Source organism: Natrix helvetica (assembly GCF_964273705.1).
Source record: "Natrix helvetica genome assembly, chromosome: 2".
NCBI classification, from domain to species: domain Eukaryota; kingdom Metazoa; phylum Chordata; class Lepidosauria; order Squamata; family Natricidae; genus Natrix; species Natrix helvetica.
Window position 1 is genome coordinate 126,148,610 of NC_138552.1, and position 26,301 is coordinate 126,174,910.

Genomic DNA, 26,301 nt, shown 5'->3' on the forward strand with positions numbered 1-26,301 from the left:
CGATTGGGCTCTGCAGAAGGTAAACAGGGTTAAATTCGGATTCTTCCTTCGCCCCCGCCCCCCAAATCGCTCCCACAAGCCCTTCGGACGGAGGTTTTGTTCCCTTGCTGCAGGCAACCCGCCGAGCGCCCAACTGAATTTAAATGACAGGCATCAAGTCCATTCCCAGAGTTGGGACAAAAATCCAATGTAAATCAAAATGCCTGTCTTTAACTCAACCCCGTTAATATTCCCACTCTCCGTGTTTTTTTCTTCTTCACCATTCCGTCCATAGGCTCAACCATGGAGCCATTTGGGGAGGTGGACCGGGCCGAACATAAAACTTGGGGGGGGGGGGGCAGCAAGCCCTCCTTTACACGAAATAAGGACTCGAGGGACAATCTGCGGTTTCGGCATCGAGAGGCTGACAACTCTCAGAGCCGTTAACAAAAGGAGCCGGCTGCGCCTGCCTGTGAATGCCGGTTTTGCTGAAAAGGCGACGGGACTGCGGGCTTCGGAGCCCGGACAATCGCCGCCACCGCCACCGCCCTCCGTCTTGGTCCTCGCACATCTGGGCGGCGGTGCGGAAGCAGAAACTCGTCAGAAAAAAAAAGGAAAGGGGAGGCTGCTGGGGGGGGGGGGAGACGGTCAGCAAGTTCAGACAAAGTCAAATGGCCAAACACTTCTGAGAAGCAACGTTTATTATTATTATTTTGCTTGTTTTTTGTTTTCACCGTAGAACCAGATCCTGAATTTCCCAGAAGCCCAGAATGGGAAAGCTTTTTTGTTTGTTTTCTCGGCTGCAGAAGTAAATCCATCTTCAGCACTGAAGCAGCACCAATGTTTTGTTTTGGTTTTTTGTTAAAAAAGAGAGAGGGAAAAATCTGAAGAGGAAAATACAACAAAACACAACAATCTTTTTATTCTTCTTATTTATGTAAATCAGGTCATCACTGGACAAGAAACCAAGTTCTACCCATTACCATAACAGTTTGTCAATAAAGAATGAAAAAAAATCAGATTGGGTACTATCTAGTATCAAGCGCTTGTATTTTTTTTTTGTCTTTTTCTCTATTTGATCTCAACCCTCCCGAGATTTAAATTCCCCACCCATTCACAGAGGTATAGTCACAGATAAATAATCCCCAAACTACTTGCTTGCTGTATTTACACAATCCCATTAAATTAAGCATAAATAAATATGTACAAACTCAACATTGAATACCTTTTCCATTTTTTAACCCACCCCATTACTTTTCTGGAAGAGACCCTAAAACATTTGATATTTTTCCACTGTTAATGGAAAGACTATTCAAGAATAGGAGTCAGTTTTACTGTTTTAAATGTTTTGTGATAACATAAAAAGAGAATGTAATTGATTTCCCAGTCCTTTTTTTGTATAAGAATTTGCCTCGTTTTAGCTTTATTCTTTGAGTCCTCAGTTCTTAAAAATTCACTGTGGGAGCACAGATTCCCTTCTATGCTCACAAGGGTTTAACTTTCCTAGAATGGGTTTCATAGAACAGGTGGGTGGCAAGGGGTTACACAGACCAGGCTCTTAGCCACCCATTCTTTCTCAGCACACATCATTGTTCATTTTAAATGTTCTTTAAAAAACATAAGATAGAAAATTGGAGAAAACAAATACCAATACTGGAAAACATACACTCACACATATATTTTAATAAACATATGGCCGAGAACATACATCAGTGCAATTAAAGCATTAATTTGTTAACTGCAGATAAGTTGCTTTTAAGACGGGTGGAAAGTTTTAGTCAGCTGTCCCACAAAAAAAGGGGGGGCATTCAGTGCTGAAGACATATCATCATTATTGGAAAAAGGAGGAGACTCTCTTCCTTAGAGACACTCTTTCTGGGTAACAAAAATCCACTACCTGGAAGAAACAGCTAAGAAATATCTGTTGTATCTCTGCTGCCATCTAGTCATAGTCCAGATTTTTTTTTCAGCCAGTTATATATTTGAGTTAACAATATGCTTGTAAGAATCCCCTGCTCCATTACTTCTATTAGCACTCAGCAAAAGAAAGATAAAGGTTTTAATAATACATGGAAATGCCTCTAAGATAAATCCAGTGGAAGAGCAGGAATCACACCTTGGTCTAATAAGCAACTCTAGAGCAAGGTGCTTATAATTGATTTAGCAGCTAGTTTGTTCCACTAGTGGATAGTTATCCCTACCACTTTGGCAGTTTTTCTTTTAATGAAAATTTAAGCAGATAATTGGGCGGAAAAGAGGGGGCAAGGATGGAATGGGAGGATGCCTTTAAATTGTCAACAGAAGACACTGTTTCCCCAAAGTATTATTTAGATCACCAGTGACCATTCAGGGCTTTGTGGGGGCGGAGGATTTAGGGTTGGGTGATGGTTAATTCCTCCTCCCCCCCCCACTCCCTTTGAAATGTCTTGAATTGCTACCATTCCATTGTCCTTCCCTTCCAGTCATGCTGCCATTGTAGTTCCATTACTATTTCAAGGGTGATGTATTGCCCCCTCCCTCTGGAAAACTGCTGAGAACTCAATCATCTAACTGGATGAATTGATTGAGCCAAAGGTGAAAAGAGAAGGCTATGAATTCAGAGCTTTCCTTCACTCAGACTGATTGCCAGCCTGGCAATAGGGAAGTTGTGCTTTTCCATTTTCCTTCCCTGTCTAAGGGATATACCTTACAATAACATGTAGTTTTTCCCCAGGTGTACCAAAGTGGTTGCAATAGAGAGCTTGGACAGAAAGCAAAGGGAGGCCATTTCAAAGAGAAACCACCCCAAGGGAAAGAGGAAAAAGTCCTTTCTTTCATGATTGCTGGTTTCATTTAAAGGAAGCCTGATGTGAAAAATTGTCACATACTTGTCCACCCATATACTAAACCTAAAGTGAAAGAAAGCTTCATTTAAAACAAATTTCAGAAATTCCCTTTCAAACCATTTCCCCTAAGATGCAGATCTTAAATATTCAGGACTAATGCAACTTTACTCTCTAAATTACTCTAGAAATCATACAGAATGTTTCCAGTAAGGCGATTGTATTACTATGTGGCTCAGAGACTTTGTCTACTGCAAAGCTGGCCAGAAGGCAGTAAGAGTAAAAGTCGCATCTGTTGAATGTGAAGCTGCTGACAGCCAGAAGAAACAACAGGTGACAAGAACCTCTGCTATTCATAGCATCAATTCTTCTTACTTCATGTAGCTGAAAAACAGACTGGGAACTATCAGAAATAAGATTCCTGGGTGAGAATAACAGCTTTGCAGATGGTATTGACAACTCTATCAGCTTTTGCCATTGATTGATGATGCTAACTGTACTTGTCAGAACTGGAGAGCTATGTAAAGGGACATTCCAAATTACCAGAAGATTACACAGGGTGGCACACCTGTTTGGCTTCAGAACAACTACCAGTGGTCTCTCTTTTAAATTTGGGGGGTAGGGGGTAGGTTATAACAAAGCTACTCCAGCCATATGTGTATTTATTCATACACAACAGAATATTTAAACAAAGAACAATTCCCAAGCATAGAACAAGATGTGCAGGAAGCACAAGAGCCTGGGCACAGTGTTTGGCAAAGTATTTGTCAGTGTGTTCCAAATTTAGTTTTTAAGTGACACAAGCAAGTAGCAGCCAATCTTAATTTTATAATAATGGAGAATAAGGTTGATTTAACAATTGGATTATTAAAGAGGGAGACAATTGCTTTATTTCAAGTGACTTTGGGGGAGCCCTTGGTAAAGCCTCACATAATTTCTATGCCTGGGAGGATCTGTTCCACCAAAGACTATGATCTATTGCAGGTCATAATCTTTGGTGGAATGGTGTTTAAAATACCAATAAGTGCAACAGATGAAGCATCATAATGCAGAGAATGGGAAAACGTTACATTCTCATCAAAGAGCAGAAATGAATGGCAAGAGAACCAAAATTAGTAGATACCTGCTTTTAGCTGTCACAAATGTATATAATCTCAAAACTATATTATTTTTCAACAGAATTTTCTCTGAATTTAGGAATGCTGGCTTTTTCCTACTAGATTCTTTTACAGCAGTTCGATACACAGGAATTTTCAAATAGCTTCTTCTGCTAAAGATTATATTATAGCTACATTTAATGATATTACAAATTTGTTTCTTCCTATTTAAGTATTAGCTGAGACAAGAATTTCATTCTTACTCCCCCAATCCTGCAATAATACTGGGGAAATTAAATGAATTAAAATGACAATGCTATGTTTTCCCTGTGTAATCAAAACATTCAGTTTTCCTCAGACATTTTAAACAGTTTTGATCAAAGATATTTTTCTACAACTGCAGTCCACGGGGGATACCAAATTGTTTCCTCCAGTAATACAATACCACCCTTTAAGCAGGGGACACAGTACAAAAGTGCTGTATAAAACAAAATTTTGTGCACTGACTTCATGATGTAATTCTATAGATCAGTAGTGGAACTGTATGTGTAGTGCTTAAATGTCATATGGTTTTACAGGGTTTAGAAAAGTGAGAAATGCTGTTTTATTTTTATTTCACCAAGATATCATTGATTCATAAATTAATCTTACCATAAGTTTATCTTACTCATAAATTAATCTTATGTGTTTATTCATGAAATTTAAATGGTACCAATTACTTTTAAGACTGTATTGATAACTAATATTTTAATACATTGCTTCAAGAAAAAGTTGGGTCCTGCAGCTGTGATGTAACAGTAGCATGGGCAGCCAATTTTTTATATATTTGAGTAATTTACAAAGCTCTTTAAAAAAAACTTAAAAGTAGATGGGTCAGATTATTAGCTTCTAAGAACACTGATGGGATGAGGAATAAAATTACCAAAAATAAGAGATGGGGGAAGAGTAGGGCTTGGCATAGCAAAGGATGGATTGCACAAAAGGTATCTCTGAAAATATGAAGATGCCAATCAGTGTGTAGACAATACTGCTCAATCCATTTGTGCATTCTGCTGCAGGGTCACAGAATCTGTTGGTGATACCAAAAAAAACAAAACAAAACACCTTGTGAAAGAATATTCTCCTGGAATAGTTAACAAGTTATTGGGGCAGAAGACCCTATCCAGTAAAACCACTGGCACTTCTTTCTATTTCCTTCTGTCTTTCATATGCATACACAAAATTAGTTTGAGGGTCAGCAAGCTGAGATTGGGACACGCTTACCAAATAATGCCTCCAAACACCTGCTCTTTAAAACTAAATAATAATTGGTCTTCCCATACCCAAATAATCTTTCAAATTTTATTCTAAAACAGCAAATCAGGTTTCCCTGGGATGTTATGCAACAAACTTTAACAGCATTTAAAAGGAAAAGGCAAGCGATTCAGTAATCGATATCAGTTACATATCCATTAAGAGCAAAATATCTCCTGATTAGCTGTTCAACTTTTCAATTCTTCTGCCTCAATGTCTTGTTTAATTTAATGATAATCTGTATGTTAGGCACAAGCAGTTGATTTTTAAGTAATGGAATATTTCCTCAGTAGGCCTTTTTAATGTTAATTCAATTTGGATCTTTCATGTTCACATCAACAGGACGAATAGTAAATTATTTTTATTTTGCAATAGGAAACTTGCTATATTTATAAAATTGAGCAACAAAGCCTAAATTCAGAGAAAAGATAAAAGTAATCAATACTGCAATTGCCTTCAAGTACCATAAAGTGTCCTCTGAAATAGTATGAACATAAAGATCCATTGTCTTTCCTATCTTCTTTCTTTCTGGATACTGGAATGGACAAGACATACAAACAAGATACAATTTTCAAGTATGTCGTATAAAGGAAGTTATTTTAAAAGAATGCTGTATAATCCAGTCAATATTAAGCACATTGAAATTCCATTGGCTTTAATAGGATCAAGTCAAACACATACTCAATTCTCTGAAAAATAAATATAGCAAACTGGGTAGCTGGAACTGCAGTTTTGACTTTACTGTGTTTCATGATGAAGACATTTCTTTTTCCTTAGGGACAGTTCCTACTAAATTGCAATATTTAATATATTAATTGTTAATTGCCTATTAATTGCCTTGATAAATTGGGCAGCTTTTTAAAAAAACATTAGTACTCAAGACAGCAAAAATGAACCAACACTTTTTTCCTCAAGCAGAGTAGAATGGCTACACTAAGGTATCACTCTCCAAAAAATAAAAAGTATGTTGACCATAACTATTGTTTTACTACATTCCTATTAAAATGAATTAATGCCATATGGAAGCTCAGTTAATATTTTTCAAGTTTTGCAATAGCCATGATCACAATCTTATTGTAAAAATGCTGTGCTTAATTACTCATCCTCCTAAAACATCACTTAAATTGGACAGATATGAATTAAGATCAGAATTTACAACTTCTCCCACAACTGAATTTAGTTGGCATTAAATCAATTCCTATTAAAGTCAATAGAACTGCAATTTTAGTGGTTAGATATTATATATGGATGGAAGCTCCATAGATTGATGAACTTTCCTGCCTAGATAAATATACTCAGAAATGGTGCCTTAAGATGTCCATAGATAAAAACAAACAAAAAGGTGAATTCATGACACCAAAATCACTTGATGTGAAAGAATAGTTTCAAGTACATCTTAATTGGCTTGGTTGGGAATTAGGAATCACTATCACCTTTTAAATGCACAATGCATAATTTAGCACCTATGGTATATAGTTTGCTATATGGAAAAAGTACTGATAATTATAAATTAAGAATATTTCAAGCATCTGCACATTGATACATTTCTGTATATATGCTGCAAAAGATGCAACTGTCTGGCATATGATATGTGCAGTTGCTTCAAATGAAAAATTAACCACTGCTGTATTATGTGATCCCAGTTTATAGTGTGAAATGATCTAACTTTTATTGAAAACTGCAAGTACCCAAATAGCATTTGAAAACTGCATTTCAAATAAAAAATTGACTTCCGCATGGATGATTAGCCATAGACCCAAGCCTTCAATGTTCCCTTAAGTGGAATTAAATTCCACCAAAATTAATGGAACTTACAGCCATATAATGTGTTTAGGATCAGGGTGGCAGGCATAATACATCTTTATCCTATTCTCATCTTCTAGAATGAATTCAGTATATGAGGCCAAAATGAAGCATAGACACAAGCTGTTATGACAAAGGGAAACAATCTTTCAAAATGCATGAAATATCATAGCCACTGTCAAATCAACAAAACCTTTGCAAAGTGATAACATGCAGGGTGACATTCATTTTCCCCTTAAGGATGGTTTCTTTTCCTACCTACTCCAAAAAAGGAGTTAATTTTTTTTAATGTAATTCATACTTAATCACTGCAAGTTATTGAAAAATGGCCAATTCCTCCTCTTCCACCCCAGGTTCAAGACAACTATTTGTCTTCCAAGGCAAAATTTGCAACACTTCTTTGATAACGAGGGGAAACTGATTTCCTTAAATTTAGATAGTAATTTAATAATGAGCCATGATTCTTATATTTCCTCTTTTAGAGAAGGTAATATCTGCTTTTACTCTGTGCATCAAACACTATTGCCCCACCTCCCAATTTTATATATATATAATTTTGGAGGACATAGTATTTGCTTCTAAATCAGCATCACTTGCTCAGTTAGTAAAGCCTTAATCTATTCCCTTTGAGCTTCTTTAAAGAAGTACACCTACAGAATTCCAAAACAACTGACTTTGATTTGAAAAGGAAAAGTGTCAGAATTGTGGATTTTCATCTCAGTACCTGATGAAATGTGTACGGAGCTCTAGTCCTCTTTGAAGAAGCTCATAAGCCAAGCGGGCAAAGCTTTGGGAAACAGAAGAAAATTAAAAAGGTGCATACTCCTGAGAAGGTTTAACATACTTATCAAGACATTCTTCTTATTAACATTTCTTTAAAAGAACAAAGAGTGTGTCTGTGATCTGAGACATTTTAAAGAGAGGCAGTCATTGCTCAAATTTTAGTATTAAAATGTACAGATTGATACCATTATCTGTGACATTATCTCTACCATTACTGTTCCCAGTCTAGGAGGCCTAACTGCACTCCAATGCATACATGGGTCTCTTCCATACATGGATTTTCATTTTGATAGCACACATTTGTGCCTCTTTTGGGGGCACTGCAAACCCTCCCCTTCAATAGGACAAGTTATTTCATAGAAATGTAAAAGGTAGTGTTCCAGGTGAGAGCTCCATGTGTATTTTAGAAATTTTTTTATAAAACAAACTAGGCATAAAGATTACCAGTTTCAGGCACAGCGCCATTTCAGTAGTAACATTTGCCCTCCGTACAACAGTAGTTATGAAAAAAGTTGCATTTGAAAAGAAAAGGCATGTTGATCTTTATATCTATCCACAAAAAGAAATGTTCCTTTTCCCTTTCTTGTTCTTCACAATTGTTGCATCCCTGTGCAACTTATTTTTCCACAGGTACAACTTCATGAAAATGTTTACTTCATGATAGGCATATTTTATTATGAAACAAAGGTTTGACTCTCATGGTCAGTTATTTGGTTTCAGACTTAGTCATGTTGAGTTGTAGGTCTAGAGTTAGTAATGGCTAATTTTGATTACAACAGGTCTCCTCCAAATATGACCAAGTCTGGATCCAATCCAATACCTCAATGGAGCATATATACACAAATTATACACATCCTTATGGATAGAAAAAAAATGATTATTTGCAGCCCCCAAGTTTCAGGATTAAATATGTTAAGTGGGCAGCTTTTGATTAACACTTTAGGTAGGTATCCAGAGCAAGCAGAGGCACCTGGGAGCAATCCATTAGCTCTTCCACTTACTTATCCATATACTGTAGTTAGTTACATTTTAACATTTTCACAGCCAGAATCCATCCCCTCTGCGTGTAGTTACTAACAATTCTTCTTAAGGACTCATAGTTTGGACAGACCCAGATTTCCCCCTTTTTTCCCACTATTAGGAAATACTTTGGCCAAATGCTGCTGACCAATTTGAGGCCCAGCTATTCAGACCACACAGAGAGAGAACAGCAAAAATTTTGCACAAAATCAGGAAACTTGCTCTGGATGGGACAGTCCAAAATAAAATATATCCATCCCTTAGGTTTTTCTTTCTACTTTAGATAGGGTTTTTTTAAAATAGTAATAATACAGAAACAGACTGTGTACCTCGGCCAACATAGCAACATTATCAAAATGATTCTTCCAATAAATTATTGATTGCTTTTATCTGTTATAATTTCAACCCCACCAAAAATTATTTTAAAAAAGTAGTGTGGGATAACAGAAGTGGAAAATCCTGGATGTTATCTTCAAAAGTTCCTTTGCCATAGCCACTGAGCCACTCTTCCTGTTCCACTGTGCGCCTCTGAACCTTATTTTCTTTTAAAAATTACTTGCAGATGTGACCTACCTAGCGTAATTCTTCCAAAACCCAATCCAATATTTTAAAGCTAAAATTAAATGTTTTTCCTCCCAAAGGATCACTCTCAATCTCTCCTTTTCTTTCTGTTTTACCCCCTATTTTCATTAGCTTGCTTTCTGATTTTTCTCTCTCTCTCTCTTTTCATTTTCTGTGCTTTTCTTCCTTGTCTCCAGTTTTACTACCTGGTCCTTCCCCAGAAGTGTGCCTGTTAGCAGAGTTGTTGTTCAAGAACATCTTGTCCATGCCTTTGAGAGCTTCCGTCAGGTAATTCTGGAGAGCAGTCAGGGCAGCACAGATGGCTGGGGAGCCAAAGCCATGAGTGATGAGACTGAAGTGAGTCAAGCAGCTCTGGATCCCTGGCTCCAAGATGGGTGTTGGTCGGCTATTGCCAATGGGTGTCCGGTCTTGGGCCAAAAGATCAGTAAATTCTTTACACATTTGCCTGGAAATGAAGAAAGCAGATGACAAGAGGATTAGATCAATCAGGATTAGAGAACTCTGATGACTATCAGTATTTAGGGGGGAATCTACCAAAATCTGACAATTAAAGCATTCTTTCAATTTCCTTTGAATTCTATCATTTTAGAAATTGTTCTTGTGTAGCAAAGTATCTCACTTCAAATATCCTTTGTATTCAGAACAATGAAAGCTAATTAATGATCAAGTCCAGGGCTGCCAAACTCACAGCCCACTGGCTGGATGTGTCATGTGCTGGCCACGCCCACACCTAGTTTAGCGAAGGGGGGAAAGTTCTGACATGTCATGTGAGACTGCTCTGACAACATGAGTTTGACACCCCTGATCTAGACTGTAAAAATTAGGACAGTCATCAGACAATGGTGAAGAGTTAGAGCATTCTGTATCTCTGCCCTTTCTAGTAATCATCTGGTTTTCTGCAGCTCAGATCTGGTACCTGTAATAGTGTAATAAGGAGAAACGTCCTTATGAAGTTTGACATTTCGGGTAATCTATAGATCACAGAGATTCGGTTACGGAAGCAGCCTCACAGACTAGCATTACCAAGAATTTTTCTAACCAACTCTAGAGCCTTTGTCCACAATCTGTTGAACTAGAGCTATGGATGGCAGCGAATAAGCTCATTCGTGACTGCTGTGTGATGATCATCACAGAGACCTGGCTTCATCCACTTGTACCGGATGCATCAGTGGAGCTAACTAACCACACCACACACCGCTTTGACAGAAACAGCAACTCTGTTAAAAGCAAAGGTGGAGGACTTTGTATTTACACACATAATAACTGGTGTACTAGCAGTAGAGTTGCTTATACACACTGTTCTGCAGATGTGGAATTCATAACTGTCATTTGTCGGCCATTTTATTTACCTAGAGAGATTTCTGTTATAGTTATCACTGCTGTCTATATTCCACCTGATGCAAATGTTAGCACAGCGCTCTCTAAGTTACATGAAGCCATTGAGACACAGCAGCAAACTTACCCTGAGGGCTTTTGTCATGGCTCGGGATTTTAATCAAGCCGGTCGAAAGTCTGTTCTCCCTAAGTTTGTGCAGTGTACCACCAAAGATAAGAATACTCTAGACCATATGTACTCAAACTTAAGACAGGCATATATAGCAATCCCCCTCTCCCATCTGGGTACGTCTGACCACATCTCTCTGCTACTGTGCCCAAAGTATATCCCCCTTAGGAAAAGGATACGACCAGTCTTGAAAACTGTCAAAATCTGGCCGGAGGGAGCACTCTGCCAGTTGCAGGACTGCTTTGAGACTACCGAGTGGAGTATATTTGAACATTTGGAGCTGTAAGAATTCACTGACACTGTACTTTCATACATTAAAACATGCACAGACAATGTAACAGTGAATAAGTGCATCAGAGTTTACAGTAATCGTAAACCCTGGATGTCAGCAGAGGTACAATCACTTCTGAGAGCCCGAAACTCCACCTTCAAGGAAGGAAATGAAGACAAATACAATGAAGCCAGGGCAAACTTGAAAGAGGCATTAAGGCAGCTAAACAGAAATACAAACAAAAGATAGAGAAGTATCTGGAAGATAATAACTCAAGACAGGTGTGGCAGGGGCTACAACACCTAACCAACGCAAAAATAGCCAATGTTAATGCCCTGCTAGTAGAGGAGCTAAATAGCTTCTTCACCCACTTTGAGGTCAAAAGATCAGTCTCTGTGGCTTTAGCCCAAAGGCCCTCTGACCTTCAGCCACTCACCCTGGATGAACATCAAGTGAGAGCTGAGCTGAAGGCTGTAAATCCCAACAAAGCTGCAGGTCCAGACGGGATGTTGGGGAAAGTGGTAAAAACCTGTGCTGACCAATTAACAGGGGTCCTGACAAGAATTTTTCACCTCTCTCTGCAACAGGCTAGAGTCCCATCATGCTTGAAAGCAGCCACAATTATCTCAGTTCCGAAGAAAGCAGCCATAAAAAGCTTAAATGACTATAGACCCATTGCACTGACATCTATAGTGATGAAGTGCTTTGAGAGACTGGTCCTACAACACCTCAGGTCCTGTCTTCCATCAAATTTTGATCAACACCAGTTTGCTTATAGAAGCAACAGGTCGACAGGGGATGCCATCACCACTGCTCTACATATTACACTGAGCCACCTTGAGAAATCTGGGAATTATGTCAGAATGCTTTTTATAGACTATAGCTCAGCCTTGAACACCATCTTACCAGGAATTCTGATTGAAGAGTTGACTGACCCGAATTTCCCTCCCCTCACTTGTGAATGGATCAAAAACTTCCTGACGGATCGTCCACAAACAGTAAGGGTTGGGTCCTTCACATCTTCCACGCTGAAGCTCAGCACAGGCTCCCCTCAGGGCTGTGTGCTCAGCCCATACCTGTACTTGCTGTATACATATGATTGCATATCCTCTGATCCATCCAACATCATAATAAAGTTTGCAGACGACACAACAATGCTGGGTCTCATAACTGGAGGGGACGAATCAGCATATGGGGAAGAAGTCCAGAAGGTATCCGCATGGTGCTCAAGAAAGAACTTACATCTAAATCCTAGTAAGACAAAGGAGATGGTGCTAGATTTCCGGAAGCACAGAGAGCAACCTGCCCCACTGTATATCGAGGGAGGCTGTGTGGAGAGGGTTTCCTCTTTCAAATTTTTGGGAGTGCTTATTAGTCAAGATCTCACCTGGAAAAACAACACATCTCTGGTGATAGGAAAGGCCCAACAGAGACTTCATTTCCTTAGAGTCCTGCGAAAACTCAGGTGGAACAATGGCTGATGACCTCTTTCTATTGGTCCACCATAGAAAGTGTCCGTACATATTGTATTGCAGTATGGTATGCTGGTTAAACAGCTGCAGACAGGAAGGCACTACAGAGAGTGATCAATTTGGCACAAGAAACCATTGGTTGACCTCTGACATCACTGGATGACATCGCCAGATCTCGCTGCTTTAGCAGAGCATGGAAGATACTCAGAAATGATTCACACCCTGGTCAGTGTCTCTTTGCACTTCTACCATCAGGCAGAAGACATCAAAGTATAGCCAGCCAAACAAACGGGTTTAAAGATAGTTTCTATCCTTGGGCTGTGAGACTTTTAAATACAACCACAATCACTCCATGCACACGCTAGTTTTTTTTCTTTCTTTCTTTCTTTGTTTCTGTTATAATTTTGCACCAGTGAGGTTAAAACCAATTTCGTTGTATTTAAGTACAATGACAATAAAGATTATACTTATAACACAAGCTGACTTGTTCAAGTGAACCAGTAAATAACAGAATGGTTAAAGAGGCATGATGGACATGTCTACAATTCTTTTATCAGCATAACCTGCACAAAGTTTAAAGAAAAAAGTAAAATCTCCTTCAAGTTGAGCTGAACTCAACTTGATACCCACAGTTTTCTGGAAACAGTACAGAAGTGGTTTGGTATTGCCTTCTTTTGGGCCATTTTTTTTAAAACTTCCAGGTCAGTATACAGTCCTATTAGTCTCTCCGAGATTTAACCAGAATGGCCATTCTTAGTTTCATAACTCAATGTCAACATTATGGTTCCATCAGCCAAGGCAGACTAGGTTTATACATTCCATAGCTTCTTTAACTGTCATTAGTTAAATAAAGTATTAGTGACTGGCTCTTTACCATAAACCATGTTTCACACACTATAATCGCTTGGTTCACAAAACCTCTTGGCCCAAAATTAAACAAACCAGTTCTTAAACTGCAACTCACAGGTATTTTTTTCTTTTTATGGCATCCTGTGTCTGAACCATCAATTTTATCAGGGATTATATTAGAATTAGAATCCTGTATCGCCTTCCTCAACAATAAATATTTATAAGGAGAGTTGAAAAACAATAATGTCAGAGATACCAGAAGTATCTCATTATGAGAATAGAAACTTTAAACAGAAAGAGCTTTTTATAATCTTAAATATGTATTAAACACTCATACATACAATATGACACTGAAAGCTACGTAGGTTGAATTCATGCATAACTCAGAAAAAAATTTGTTTCCATTTTGTTAATTTATTTAGTATCTCTCACTGATGTCAATAATCCATAGAGGGACTTGGATATCACAGATATGCATACATATTTTATTGATATTGCTGTACAGCTACCTATCAGTCCTAAACAGAATACAACAGCATTGCACACATACCCATATAACATACATTCAGCTTAAAAGAAATGCAATGATTGCTGGTTACCACTTTTAAAACATTACAAGGCTTGGTGCCAAAGGTTTGAAGGACTGCCTCTCCCCTATTATATCCATCTGACCTACCAGGACAAGAGGGCAGAGTATCTTCTGGGTTCCATTGCTTAGGGATATACGCCTAGTGGGACCATGAAAAAGGGTCTTCTCGATGGCCGCCTGTTCTCTATGGAGCATCATTTCCTCCTAGGTAAACTTAGCCTCCACCTGTTGCTTTTCAAAAAGGCCCTAAAAATCTGATTTGTCAGTGGGCCTGGGGGCCATGAATGGAGATGGAGCTGATCAAGTGGCTGATTTCATTGTGTTGCTGAGGCCATGGGGTGGGTAGGGTGAGATTTTTATCTGTAGATTTTTAAATATTGTATGCCACCCAAGTAATCTATGTGTGAACTGGCTGACCATATGCCATGAATTCTATGTCTTTGAGGGAGAAATATAATAAATGAATGAATGAATGAATGAATGAATGAATGAATGAATGAATGAATGGATGGATGGATGGATGGATGAATGAATGAATGAAAAATAAATAAATAAATAAATAAATAAATAAGGTCATTCAACTGTTGGATTCAATTCCTTGCAATTTTTTAAATTTTAATTTATTTGATTAGCCTTAGAACGATTTTTGTCCCAATTTCTGTACTAAATGAAAAACTAATTACCAGGAATGTTAAATTCCACTGACTAATCGATACATAACTATTTTGACCTTGTTCTTAGTTCTGATGCATAGAAAAATTCAGACAGAATGTTAGTCATGCCTGCTCATTAACGTCCCACTGGTAACATTCTAGTAGTTCCTTCCATGTTGTTCAAGACTTCAATTAGGCAAACGCAGTGTCAAAGTAAATAATAAGTAGGGTAAATGTGTCACATTTTCTAAATTCAATGATTTATGCTGACTATAGAAAGTTGATTAAAATTGACAAATTGATGCAATCCAGAAGCTGAGATGACAGATGTGCCAGTGTGATGGGTGCACGCCAGTGTAATCCATCCATTATACAAACATGTAGAAATATGGAGCAAGGCAATTGATAGCAACATCCATTTTCTACACAGGGCAAAGTGATTTACAGGAAGGCACTGTATATAAATAGTAATTCAACATGAAATGAAGTTATAAATAAAGCTGTATTACAGTATGATGGCTCAGTTGTGATACTTTAAAAGTGAGGGCCGGTGACAGTGAAAATTTAAAGAATCCTATTTGTGGATCTCAACTGTTAGAAGTATTAAAATGGTAAAAAATTAAAAATGGAAATGTTGAAGATACATGCCAAATAACACATTTGCATCTTCAAAAACCAAAGGCAGAAGTTGGGGTTTGCGAGCAGTTGAAATTTTGAGACATTAATATTGCCTGGCCCTGCAGACAAGGGCAATGTAATTCCAATCATGTCTAAAAAAAACATCTGGCCAAATTTGGGCAAATGATTTCTCAGTCATCCATATATCTCTTTAAATTATGCTGTCAACAAAGCAACCACATTCTAAGGCACAAAATAAATGAGATCTCTTTGGGACTTGGCTGCAAGATAGAGCAAGTGGGGAAACAGGCAGTACATACTGCAAAAGGCCTAAGTCTGACATAAAGCACCAAACAATATGGGCAGGGAAGCCAAAGGGAGGCATAAATTAAATAAACAGAAAAGCTATTGTAAAAGTTTCAATAGACTAGGGAAAAACATCTAAATATAGCCACAGATTTAATATTCCCCCCCCCCCCCCGCCAGCTCCCAGCTGCTGTAGTAAAAGCATCAGATCTATGGATGATTAATTGTAAATATTGGGAAACATGCATTAAAATTTATTTTGTCATCTTGAACAGATAGCTACAAGCCAGGAAGTTTACTGAAATGTAGATTTTTATGTGAAAGGGAATTAGGCCCAAGGTCAACCTTCCTAAGGAAAAATGGGGCAGAGGAGGTAGCATATTCTCCTAGGTCTACACAATACATTTGGGGTGACAGCAGTACACCTAACAATATCTCAACTGTTATGGAAGAATGGCAGAGTAGCTAAAGCCACATTTGTCACCACCGTATTTAGAAATATTTTATGCATGTAATAAGGTAGAGTTGTGATACATTTTTGTCCCAGTTGCATGGGACTATGACTCAAACTCTTATAGTTTCAAGAAATATGTCCTCCATGATGGCAGCTGGCATGCTGAAATGTGTTAAAACTGGCTTGCGTGGTTGTTCCAATGTCCAAATAACCACCACTGTAGAATATTTATATGCCCGATACTAAATATGAACATGTTTTTTGCTTCCTCATTATCCTGCCTCATTACTTTAGGGTAACATTTCAGTGCAGCAATAGTATAAGGTAGTGAAGGATTACACATTTTCGTGCAACATCCATATCTGGATGAGACAGCAGTGATCAGAAACTTTGGGTGCAAAGGTTACTTCAGCAGTAATAGAAATAGGATGCTCTCTGCCACCATACAATAGGACTACTCCACCTTTTTGCCTGAGGTGTTGAAAAGGTTAAAGTCAGTTCTGACACACTCATTTTGCAGTGACTACAAAACAAGCCGGTCTACTTAGCTACAATCCCACAATTTCACTATATTTGTGTTAATCTCATCCATACACGAGGCAGGTTACTCACAGCTCAAACCATGTGAATTAACACACTCAAGCAGAAAAGAGGGGAAACTGCAATAATGTTCACAAAGAATGAAGTCTATGTAACATACAGTACATGGAATAGAAAGTTATTCATATGAATAAAACATTTAATTAAGAAACATAAGTCATAATTCAAGAACAAGGGTAACACTGTGGGATAAATTATCATATTATCAAAATTGTCAAAATTGTAATTGATTTTATAATTCTTCAGTACATCAGGAAAGAATAACAAACCAAAGCACCAGTTACAACTGGAGTAATATAACCATTCAGAAAAAAAAAATCAAAATATCAGAGTGACTAAGGAAGTATTGTAGAAGTGATGTAGATGATTATAAAAACTCCAAATTAAAATGTGGACTTTGTTCACATCTTGCCAAATCATTTTTATTGAACAAATTGTAATTAGGGGTTGAACAATGCACAATAATCCACAGTCACATTTCACACTTTTTACATACCACACTGATCCAATATCTGATTGGTTTGGTTTTGGTGTAGCATATTATTTAAACTTAACTAATTCACAGACAACTGTGTAGGTAGTCCTCAGTAGTTAACAATGATAATTCAATGGTAGCTCTATTGCTAAGCAACCCATCATAAAGTACAATGTCATGTGACAAAACTGACTGACAATGACAATTCCAATTGCCCCAAATTCTGTTTGGTCATTAGATATGAGATCAGATAATCACCATTTGCAAGCTCCGGCCAACTTCCCAACTGACTTTATTTGTTTGAAGGTGTAGGTGAAGGTTGCAAATGGAGATCATGTGATCACAGGATGTTGCAATGTCATAATTGCAAACTGGTTGCCAATCATGGTCACAATCATGATTGTGGGAATGCTGCAATGGCCACAAGGCTACAAGAACCAGTCATAAGGCCTCCTCACCCCGTTGTTGTAACTTTGAACATCGTGAGCCATAGTATCTACAGTTCCTAGATAAGATACAGAGAAGCTCAGCCACCAGGCCAAGAACAGTTATTGTTGTTACTTTACTTCCTAAATACATGCCTCAAGAGATCCCCCCCCCTCATAACCATGACTGACTTACAGCCTCACTTCCCATTCAGTCATTAACTGAATCACTGTGGTTGTTAAGCAAAACATCACATGACTGATTTAATTTCACATTCTCCATTAACTGTGCTTCTCACAAGCCACTCACAAAGCACACAAACGACAATCATATGACTGTTGTTGGATATAATGGTTGCAAATGTGAGAACTGGTCACAAAGCTGCTTTTTTTACACCATTGTAATGTCAAATTGTCATTACATAAGGCAATTGGTAAGCAAATCTGAACTCTAGCCCTCTGTTCTTTCAGCTGTAGTTTTTCCTCTTAAGACGATTTCCACTGATCTTCTTCTAATTTCTCCAGAGCATTTCTTCTTATTCAAGCTCTTACTTTTATTTGCTAAACCTCTTTGTTTTGTACATACATTTGATGACTCACTTAGGTCCTATTCCTTTATTTTATTTACTCATTTACTTATTTGTTGACTCTTGGCAACTGCCTGGATTAGTCCCTATTGTTTTTTTTTGTCAAGGTTTCTAGAAGCAGCTTATCATTGCCTTCTTCCTATGGCTAAGATGGGTGACAGGCCCAGGATCACCCAGCTGGCTTTGTGCCTAAAACATGATTGGTAGCTGGTCTATTGGCTTCTTGCCTGGTACCTTAACCACAATAATAAATTGGTTCTCTTCTACTTCCATAAGCCAATGTTTTGTTTGGTTTTGTTGTTTTGGTCTTCTGGGCTTTTTTGTTTTTGTTTTTGTTTTGCTTCTATCTAGAATCAGAGCTACAAAACAATGACTCACTGGGTAGAACTCCTTTGCTAGTGCATTTGACCCTAGAAAGTAATGTTGAAAAATAAAAATATTAATCTTTATAAGCTGTTAAGCTCTTTTACTATGTATTTCATTTGTAATATCTGAACTCCACTTTTTTAGAATTAAAAGCAAGTCTCACTGTTTATAAATGTCAATTCAGTAAAAATACAGTAAAAACAGTATACTTAAAACTGTAATACAAGACCAAAACAGGTGATATAGCATTACCAAATATCTGGGTTAACAGATTCACTATAAGACCCAGGACTAACACTAGAAGACAATTTTTAAAGACTAAATATATCTTCACAGTAACTCTTTATTACTTCTTTACTACTAGAATTAGCATAGCAAATTATTCTGTTCAGGATTCACCCTGCCCCCCTTAAATCAGCAGTTTAATTTGATACTGATTTTCGCTATCATACAAAGATCCAGAATGGATAAATATTCTCTTTTTCAAATAGTGAATTCTCATAATTGCCTGATCTCATAACAAAAGAACTACAGTGTTTTATCAGCATCATGAATGCACTGTAGCATGTTAAGATCATGGACTGAAAGTACATAATACAATCTAAATTCAGAAACTAATCAAGTGTGATCTGTAAACATATACTGAGCAGTACATGTAAACCTCTTTGAAGATCAAGTAAACAAAATACATTTAACATTTCAGTTATTGGATATGTGAATGCTACAAAACTGTATTAACTGTAAAGCTATAATACATTTTGTAATAGCTTACATTCCATTATTCCATAAAAAGACACAGCATTTAAATCTAACGTGCAACTGGACAATTTGTAAAGTATCCAAAACTATGTTTCCAGTATGAAGAATATTTTTGCACACATAGGTATTTGAGATTTAATAAGGCATTTGTCAATTTCAAGAAATAAGGAAATTTACTGAAAACTCATTTTAACAGTCTCATTGGATGCTTGGTTCTATTCTTTGGAAAATCTCTCAAATCAAGGAGTATTTCGTGGCAACAATGCAAAATATGTCATTTGTCTAATAACATCATTATGAAAGTGATGCAAATCACATCATTTAATGTTGCCAAATTATGTATTTTGCATCATATGCATAAGAATAAAGATGTGCAAGTACTACAAATCAAAGTGGAGTTTGTTGCATGCATAATCTGTTCTATCAAGCTTTCACTGTATTACGAAGAAAGAGAATTGAATATATTGTCTATATTCACTTTTTCTTCATAACTATCATACATTATAGAACTTACAAGTAAAATGCATTTGTTGACTGCCACTAAACTTCACATAGCTCTATATTATATAGCTTTGATGGAACCCTTTGACCTACTTTATTGTTTGATCATCAACTCCAGAAGTATTTAGATCTGTTTATGCAGAGGACAGTCACATAGCCATCTAAGCATTATTGTGTTAAAAAAACTGAAACTACATCCTCCATTATCTAGCATGGGGAAAAATCTATCTAAATGGATTGCCAAATACATTGCCAAAATGCAATCCTGGCAAGGATATTTAGAATATGTAGGGAACAATCTGTTGAGTGTCCCTCACTTTGTGATATCAATGGATTATGGACCAGACAACAGATCTTCCTAGGGATGACCCCCTTTTTATGGTCCTCCCCTCCAATCCTTTAGCTTTAGATGTTTTAGGACTAACAATGACTGGTTAGTATGAACTATTTTTCTTAAAAGTCTCTGTAAAAGTATTCTTAAACATTTCTGATCTCTCAATATCTTTGCATCTGGGTCTCCATTTTTGTAATCCATATGATCACTGATGCTTTAGGACCATTTTTAAGAATAACAATATAAGTATGATATAGAAAGCTTCTGTTTTCTACTCAACAGAGTCTACTTCTAAGGATTGACTTCAACTTAATGCATAATTTTGCTGATGAATTTCCACTTAATACCGAAAATTTTAACTTAATAGTAATGTCAGACTTTGCTACCAGAAAATCTTGATGAACACTGTCACATTTTTGTATATACCACATAATGCAAGGTACTTAATTAAATGAGAGAATGTTATCATTTGAACATTACTGATGTTGTCAAAGTAAAGTTGCTTCCCAAAAACGTTATAAAATGTCTGCCAGGCTGGAGGTAATCTCTTCTCATCTGAGAAGAATATATTATTTTGACATTTAAAAATGTATGTTTAAATTAAATTAAAACCCACTCATTCCATTCCAGTGTGCTACAGTCCAAAATTAAGTTTATTGTTTTATAAGAACAACAACCTAAATAGATAGATGCATAATATAGCAGAAATGCAAATGAAGATCTTTCAATTCAAAACAGATGTTGGTTTCACAGAAAGATGAGATGATGAAATAGTAGGTAGAACATCAAGAATGTATGGAATAATATGGTTAAAAGAGTTGTGATTTCAGCTGCTCTAAGAGCCCCAATGCCTGATGATCAGATCTTCTAATTCCCCAGACATCTAGTCCCTTGAGGGAATTCTAGGATCTGTTTGAACAGGTTGCACCCATGCTTGATTAGGCATCAGGGGATGTTAGGATTTAAGAGGCTATGAAATAAGTAGCTACTGCCATTAACATAAATTGAGCAATTGATAGAAGACAGATTAAAGGGCTACAGGGGTATCCAGAAGGCACCTGGGGTAAACACATAGGGTTTGAATTGCTTCTAGTTTTACTGAACTGGCAAACAGTTGTGTAACTAGAAACAGAACCACATGAATCATTTAGGATATCGAGTCCAATCCAATGCTAAGTGCAGGAATCCAAATTAAAGCTTCCCAGAGACAGTTGTCTTTACCCACTTGAATACAATCAGTAAAGAAGAACTAGCCAACTCTCCTGCTAAATGGTACCACTTGCAAATTGCTTTTAATATTAACAGGTATGCAAATGCTTCACTAAACTAAAAATTAATATCTCTTTGGTCAAATACATATTGGTAGTGTTCCTTGTATTATCAAGTACATTTTTTGAGATGAATTCCTCTTAACATCTTTGTTGTATCACAAAAATACTGACTTCTCTATACTGTAGTTTTATTATGTATGTGTAGTCAGCTTCTTTATGTCAGCAATAGTGATGTCATGTCTTAAAGCTATTTTAATGCTTTATTTGCCAATTTATACCATTAATAAATCAGTTTCAAAGGATGCAAAGAAGGATAAAGAAAATCAAGAACCTAAAAACATAAAAATTCTTTGTTGAAAAAAAGAATTCACTAGTGAGAAGGAAAACTTCTGATTTCAAAAATGCATGAATTGTGAAGAGATAGAAGTTACTGGCTTCTACAATATCTCAAAGTCCTCTGAATCTTGAGGTCTGATTTGTGGAAATGTGCTAAGCTAAGCTCTACAAATGATACTTTGTGATTCAAATTCATTCACCACATTATTTGTCAACTCTCATATACTGATCAAATTATTTGTTAACAACTTAGTTCCATTTCAGCTCTTCAGTTGATGGATAGAATGTTCTTAGCCATATTCTTTTCCCCCCCCCCCTCTCTTTTGGTTGGAGGTTGTGAGATTGGAGAGTCCGCAAACCAAATATTTCACTTATGCTGATAACTGTCCAATTTGTAATCAGGAAAGAGATATTCAGGAAGATATACCTGATTTTCTAGGAGCCATCTTGTCTAATTGTGAACCATATCTCTTTTGCTCTGTAGCCATAAAATTCTCTACCAAGACAGTTATTATCCAGTTTTCTGATGACTTTTGCCATTATATAAATATATCGATTTTGTCCAGCCTACAGTGTTGTCATATCTCAAGGACAATGTATTTTATGTCTTCAGTAAGAGCCTCTCTCTATGATTGACTTCATAAACATATCATGAGCATCATATCATGGATTCAAATATTAAACATCTGTGTTTAATATTAAACAAATATGTGCTGTTAAATGAAAGAGCAAATATCTGTTGTTGGCCGCCGGTGGCCAGCGGAGCTGGTTTCAGACTCAGACAGTGAGGAGGTTGGGGAGGAACATGGGCCAGTCCTGAAGTCTGGGGAAGGCTCTGATGATGGGGCCAGGGCTGTCTGGCAGTTATCAGCTACCGTCAGAGATAAGTGGGGCAGAAAAACAGCTGGAGCCTGTTCCTGATGTGCACATGCACAGAGCTGCCAGGAGAAGGGAACAATTAACAAACAATGGCCAACTCGAGAGTAAAGGTGAATGGCCCCTCCTATAGGGAATAAAGAGGAGCAAAAGGGGAGTGCAGTTTGCAGGAGACAATTAGTTCGCTTAATTAGTGTGAAGATTTGTTTGTAACTCTCAGAGACTCCTTGCCAAGTATTTTCTTGTACAGCATTGCATTTGAAAGATACCAGCCTGGCAACTCTCCAAGTCTGATAAGGTCCGTGGTTGTAAATTCACCCTTGAAAGACTGTTTGCCAGGACTTTGCTGGATGTGAATGAGAGGAATTCACATTAGCTTAATAAAAAGTGGTTGTGTCAAGACAAGGAGTCTGCTTCGTGATTTTGTGAAGCCTAGGTCAGAACAATACCCTGCACAGTGAGAATCAGTTTCTATAGGTTTGCATCATCATGTAGAAAAGCACCACCTTAGTGGGGCTTTCTTTTTCTCTGGTTTTAGGTATTGCTTTACACTTCTAATAAGTCCGAATATAGTAATTTCCACAGGTGTCAAGACTAGTAATAAGAATGCTGGAACACTTCAACTGCAGTTTATGGTTCCCACAGCTGAAAATAGTGCCATATTCTATTGCAATTACAATTTAGGAATTGTTACTTTCAAATTACTTTAACCATTAGTTATACAGCTAACATAACCTTGATCATTTTATAAAAATGAATATTTTTAGGCTTTTTAGGACCATGTTCAAGGAAATTAGATGTGGTCTTTCAGACCTGTACATTTTGAAACTTCATATTTGATTGACTTACAAGCAATATTCCCAACAAAGGTTCTCCAGCTTCTTTTTGATAATGGTGGGAGGAATCATAGATTATCTGACTGGCAGCACGGTCTGCATCTGTAGATTTATAACATTTATAAGCAGGTGGATAGCTGCAAAAGCTCAGTTGGCAGGTGAGGCTTATTGGCTAGCATCATCGCTGCAGGTAGTGTTATATGATTGAGCCACGGTGGCACAGTGGTTAGAGTGCAGTACTTCAGGCTACTTCGTCTGACTGCCGGCTGACTGCAATTTGGCAGTTCAAATCTCATCAGGCTCAAGGTTGACTCACCCTTCCATCCTTCCGAGGTGGACAAAATGAGAACCAAGACTGTTGGGGGCTATAGGCTGACTCTGTAAACCGCTTAGAGAAGGCTGTAAAGCACTCTGAAATGGTATATAAGTCTAAGTGCTATTGTTATAATTAGAAACACAAAACATTTGCTTTGGTACATAATTTTTGTTATTTGTGGCTTGGGTTTGAGTTTTTATTTTTATTTTTAAGAGTGGATCAAAATTGATTTGCAAAAGTAATTTTCCTCCATATAAGAAGGATATACAAACAGCAAGCGTTAAAATAACAATTTAAAATAACTTACATGAAAACAGAACTACTTTCTCTCTTTATCTGTGTCTTATTTTTATTTTTTGTCTAACCAAAAAAGTAGTGTGCAATATTGAGGTTGGCAGCTGGTGATGCAAAAGCATTTTCAACAGTCACAGTGTTTCTCAGCCCTTGAACTGAGGGCTTCATTCTCATCTATTCAGTAGGATTTCATTTCAGCTTGCAGCCTGTCACAGGACAAGGACGGAAGCCCTATCTCCTTTTCATAAATACTCTGGAATTCCTTTCTTTTCTGTAAAATAGTTATAGTATGCTATAGGCTCCAGGCTGACTCCAACCATATTTCCCAGGATTGTTTCAAAATTATTTCCTAATCATCAAATCTGTCCTAGCATATTTTATCTTTGAAGATGTTTAATAGATTGCTACAACTCTGGAGAGTTCCAAGATGGCGAAGCAACATCTCAAAGGCATTCCAAAAACTAAAGCAGGATTTTATCCAGAGCCAGTTTGCTGACGTTTTACACATTTATTTGATAGGCACTAGATTCAGCGGACCAAATGAAGGACAATCAGATACAACAATAAATGGTATCCCTGGGATGCAGGAAATTGCTAATATCAGGCAACCACAATTTACTTTTGACAAGTTATTTTACACTAAATCTCCATTGATGTCCTTAATATGTTGTAATCATAACTTGAAATAGCAACACATTTTTTTCTTTAAAATCAATTTACCAGATTGTTTCTATTCAGTTATACTCTCTGGGGAGGGATTTTCAGTACCTAGACAGAGAATAGAATTGGAAGAGTAATTGAGGGAAACTTATTTTCTTACATTTCTGTTCATTCTTTTTACATCTGACTTTCTCTTTGACAAATCTTTCTATCTGTCTTTTCTCTCTTTGTTCACATGTATTCTTCTTTTTCCTGTTCTCCTTTTTTCAGTTTGAAATAGATTTGGGCCAGTACTGGCTAGCTACTTGTGATATATGAAAAAGAAAACATTTATATTGAACCTCGAAATGAAACCAGATGGATTGCTAATGCAAGAGGAAATAAAATAAGGCCAGGGCCTTGAAAATAAAGCATGTCCAAGGTTTATATTTCTACTCACTTAGTGGCAAGCAGCATATTTTTTCGGGAGTGGAGATCAGTAGGGTCTGTGTGCTGTCTGTTCAGGTATTCAGAAACTGCTTTGGCTGGGAATTCAGTTTCACAGATGTATCCAAAATCCCGAGCTAAATGTACAGCTTCTCCTAGGAAAAAACAAGCAGCTTTGGTCATCATAACCAGCTCAGGATGATTTGCAATACACCTGAAAGCCAACAGTAGTGCTTACTATCTCAATTAAACTTCTACCTTGAAAAAAATACCTCAAAACTTTATTTTGTCCCAGTTCAGATTTGGAGATTCTTAAAGCAACAATTCCAGTTAGGATGTGGCCTCAAAATGCAAAGTTTGTGGAAAAACAAAGGAATAGTGCCTCTGAACACATATTGTACATATGTGTACATTTGTCTTTTTGGGCACAATTCAAGTAATTCATATTCTGAATTATTCAAGTCAGGCCATAGAGTATATAACAAATCAAAGGACATGTTCCAAGCACTGCTCCCCATCAGTTCCCAGCAGCTCAATAATTAGAAGCAAGGTGCAGTGAAATGCAATGATAGAACAACATAAAAGCACACAACAGTACATTCATGCATGCTATTCATCCATTAGAAATAAAGTTGGTGATACGTTAATCCATGTTATCTGTCTCAATGAGTTACTACAGACCTGGGTCACATGAATTACTAAGTAATACAGTACTGTGGCTTGGCTTAACATGCCATCTTAACTCAAACCTTGAATCAAATGATGGTTAATTAGAACATCTTGACCATAATGTATAATCTTGGCCTGGTTATCATTAGCAAAGAAGTCTTCCTGTCTGATGCATGAGAAGCTACATAGCAGAACATCTAGTGATCCTCCTTTATTAATCTCCCATTGGTTAATTGGAAATGGGGGAAGTGGAAAGAGAACAGAAGCAGAATGGGAGAAAACACATGGTGCCTCTCACTTCTGCCAGCACAGGCTTACTGCTGTTGTATAACCAAATAAAGACATACAGATACACACACGCACAAGCACACACACACGCACACACGTCTAGCATAGAAGCCTTCCTCTGTAGTGTATGTTCACTGGATAACCATCTTATCCATAATTAATTCCAAAGCAAATACAGAGATCAATG

General features: G+C 37.2%; 1 protein-coding gene across 8 annotated transcripts in view; it reads right to left on the bottom strand.

Moving 5' to 3' along the window:
* Positions 1 to 661: 661 nt before the first annotated feature.
* The window catches only part of TFAP2B (transcription factor AP-2 beta), a 63,790-nt gene continuing 38,150 nt past the window's right edge, over positions 662 to 26,301 (bottom strand). For 3 of the 8 annotated variants that reach the window (XM_081941235.1, XM_081941236.1, XM_081941240.1), the window contains 4 exons: positions 25,171 to 25,312; positions 9,565 to 9,824; positions 7,719 to 7,781; positions 895 to 7,117 (listed from right to left, as the gene is read on the bottom strand). In XM_081941235.1, the coding sequence (XP_081797361.1) occupies positions 7,741 to 7,781; positions 9,565 to 9,824; positions 25,171 to 25,312 (443 nt within the window). In that variant the 3' untranslated portion in view covers positions 895 to 7,117; positions 7,719 to 7,740. Of the gene's footprint in view, positions 864 to 894; positions 7,118 to 7,718; positions 7,782 to 9,564; positions 9,825 to 25,170; positions 25,313 to 26,301 lie in introns of those variants that run through there. The other 5 variants (XR_014174359.1, XR_014174360.1, XM_081941238.1 and 2 more) reach the window with 5 other exon arrangements.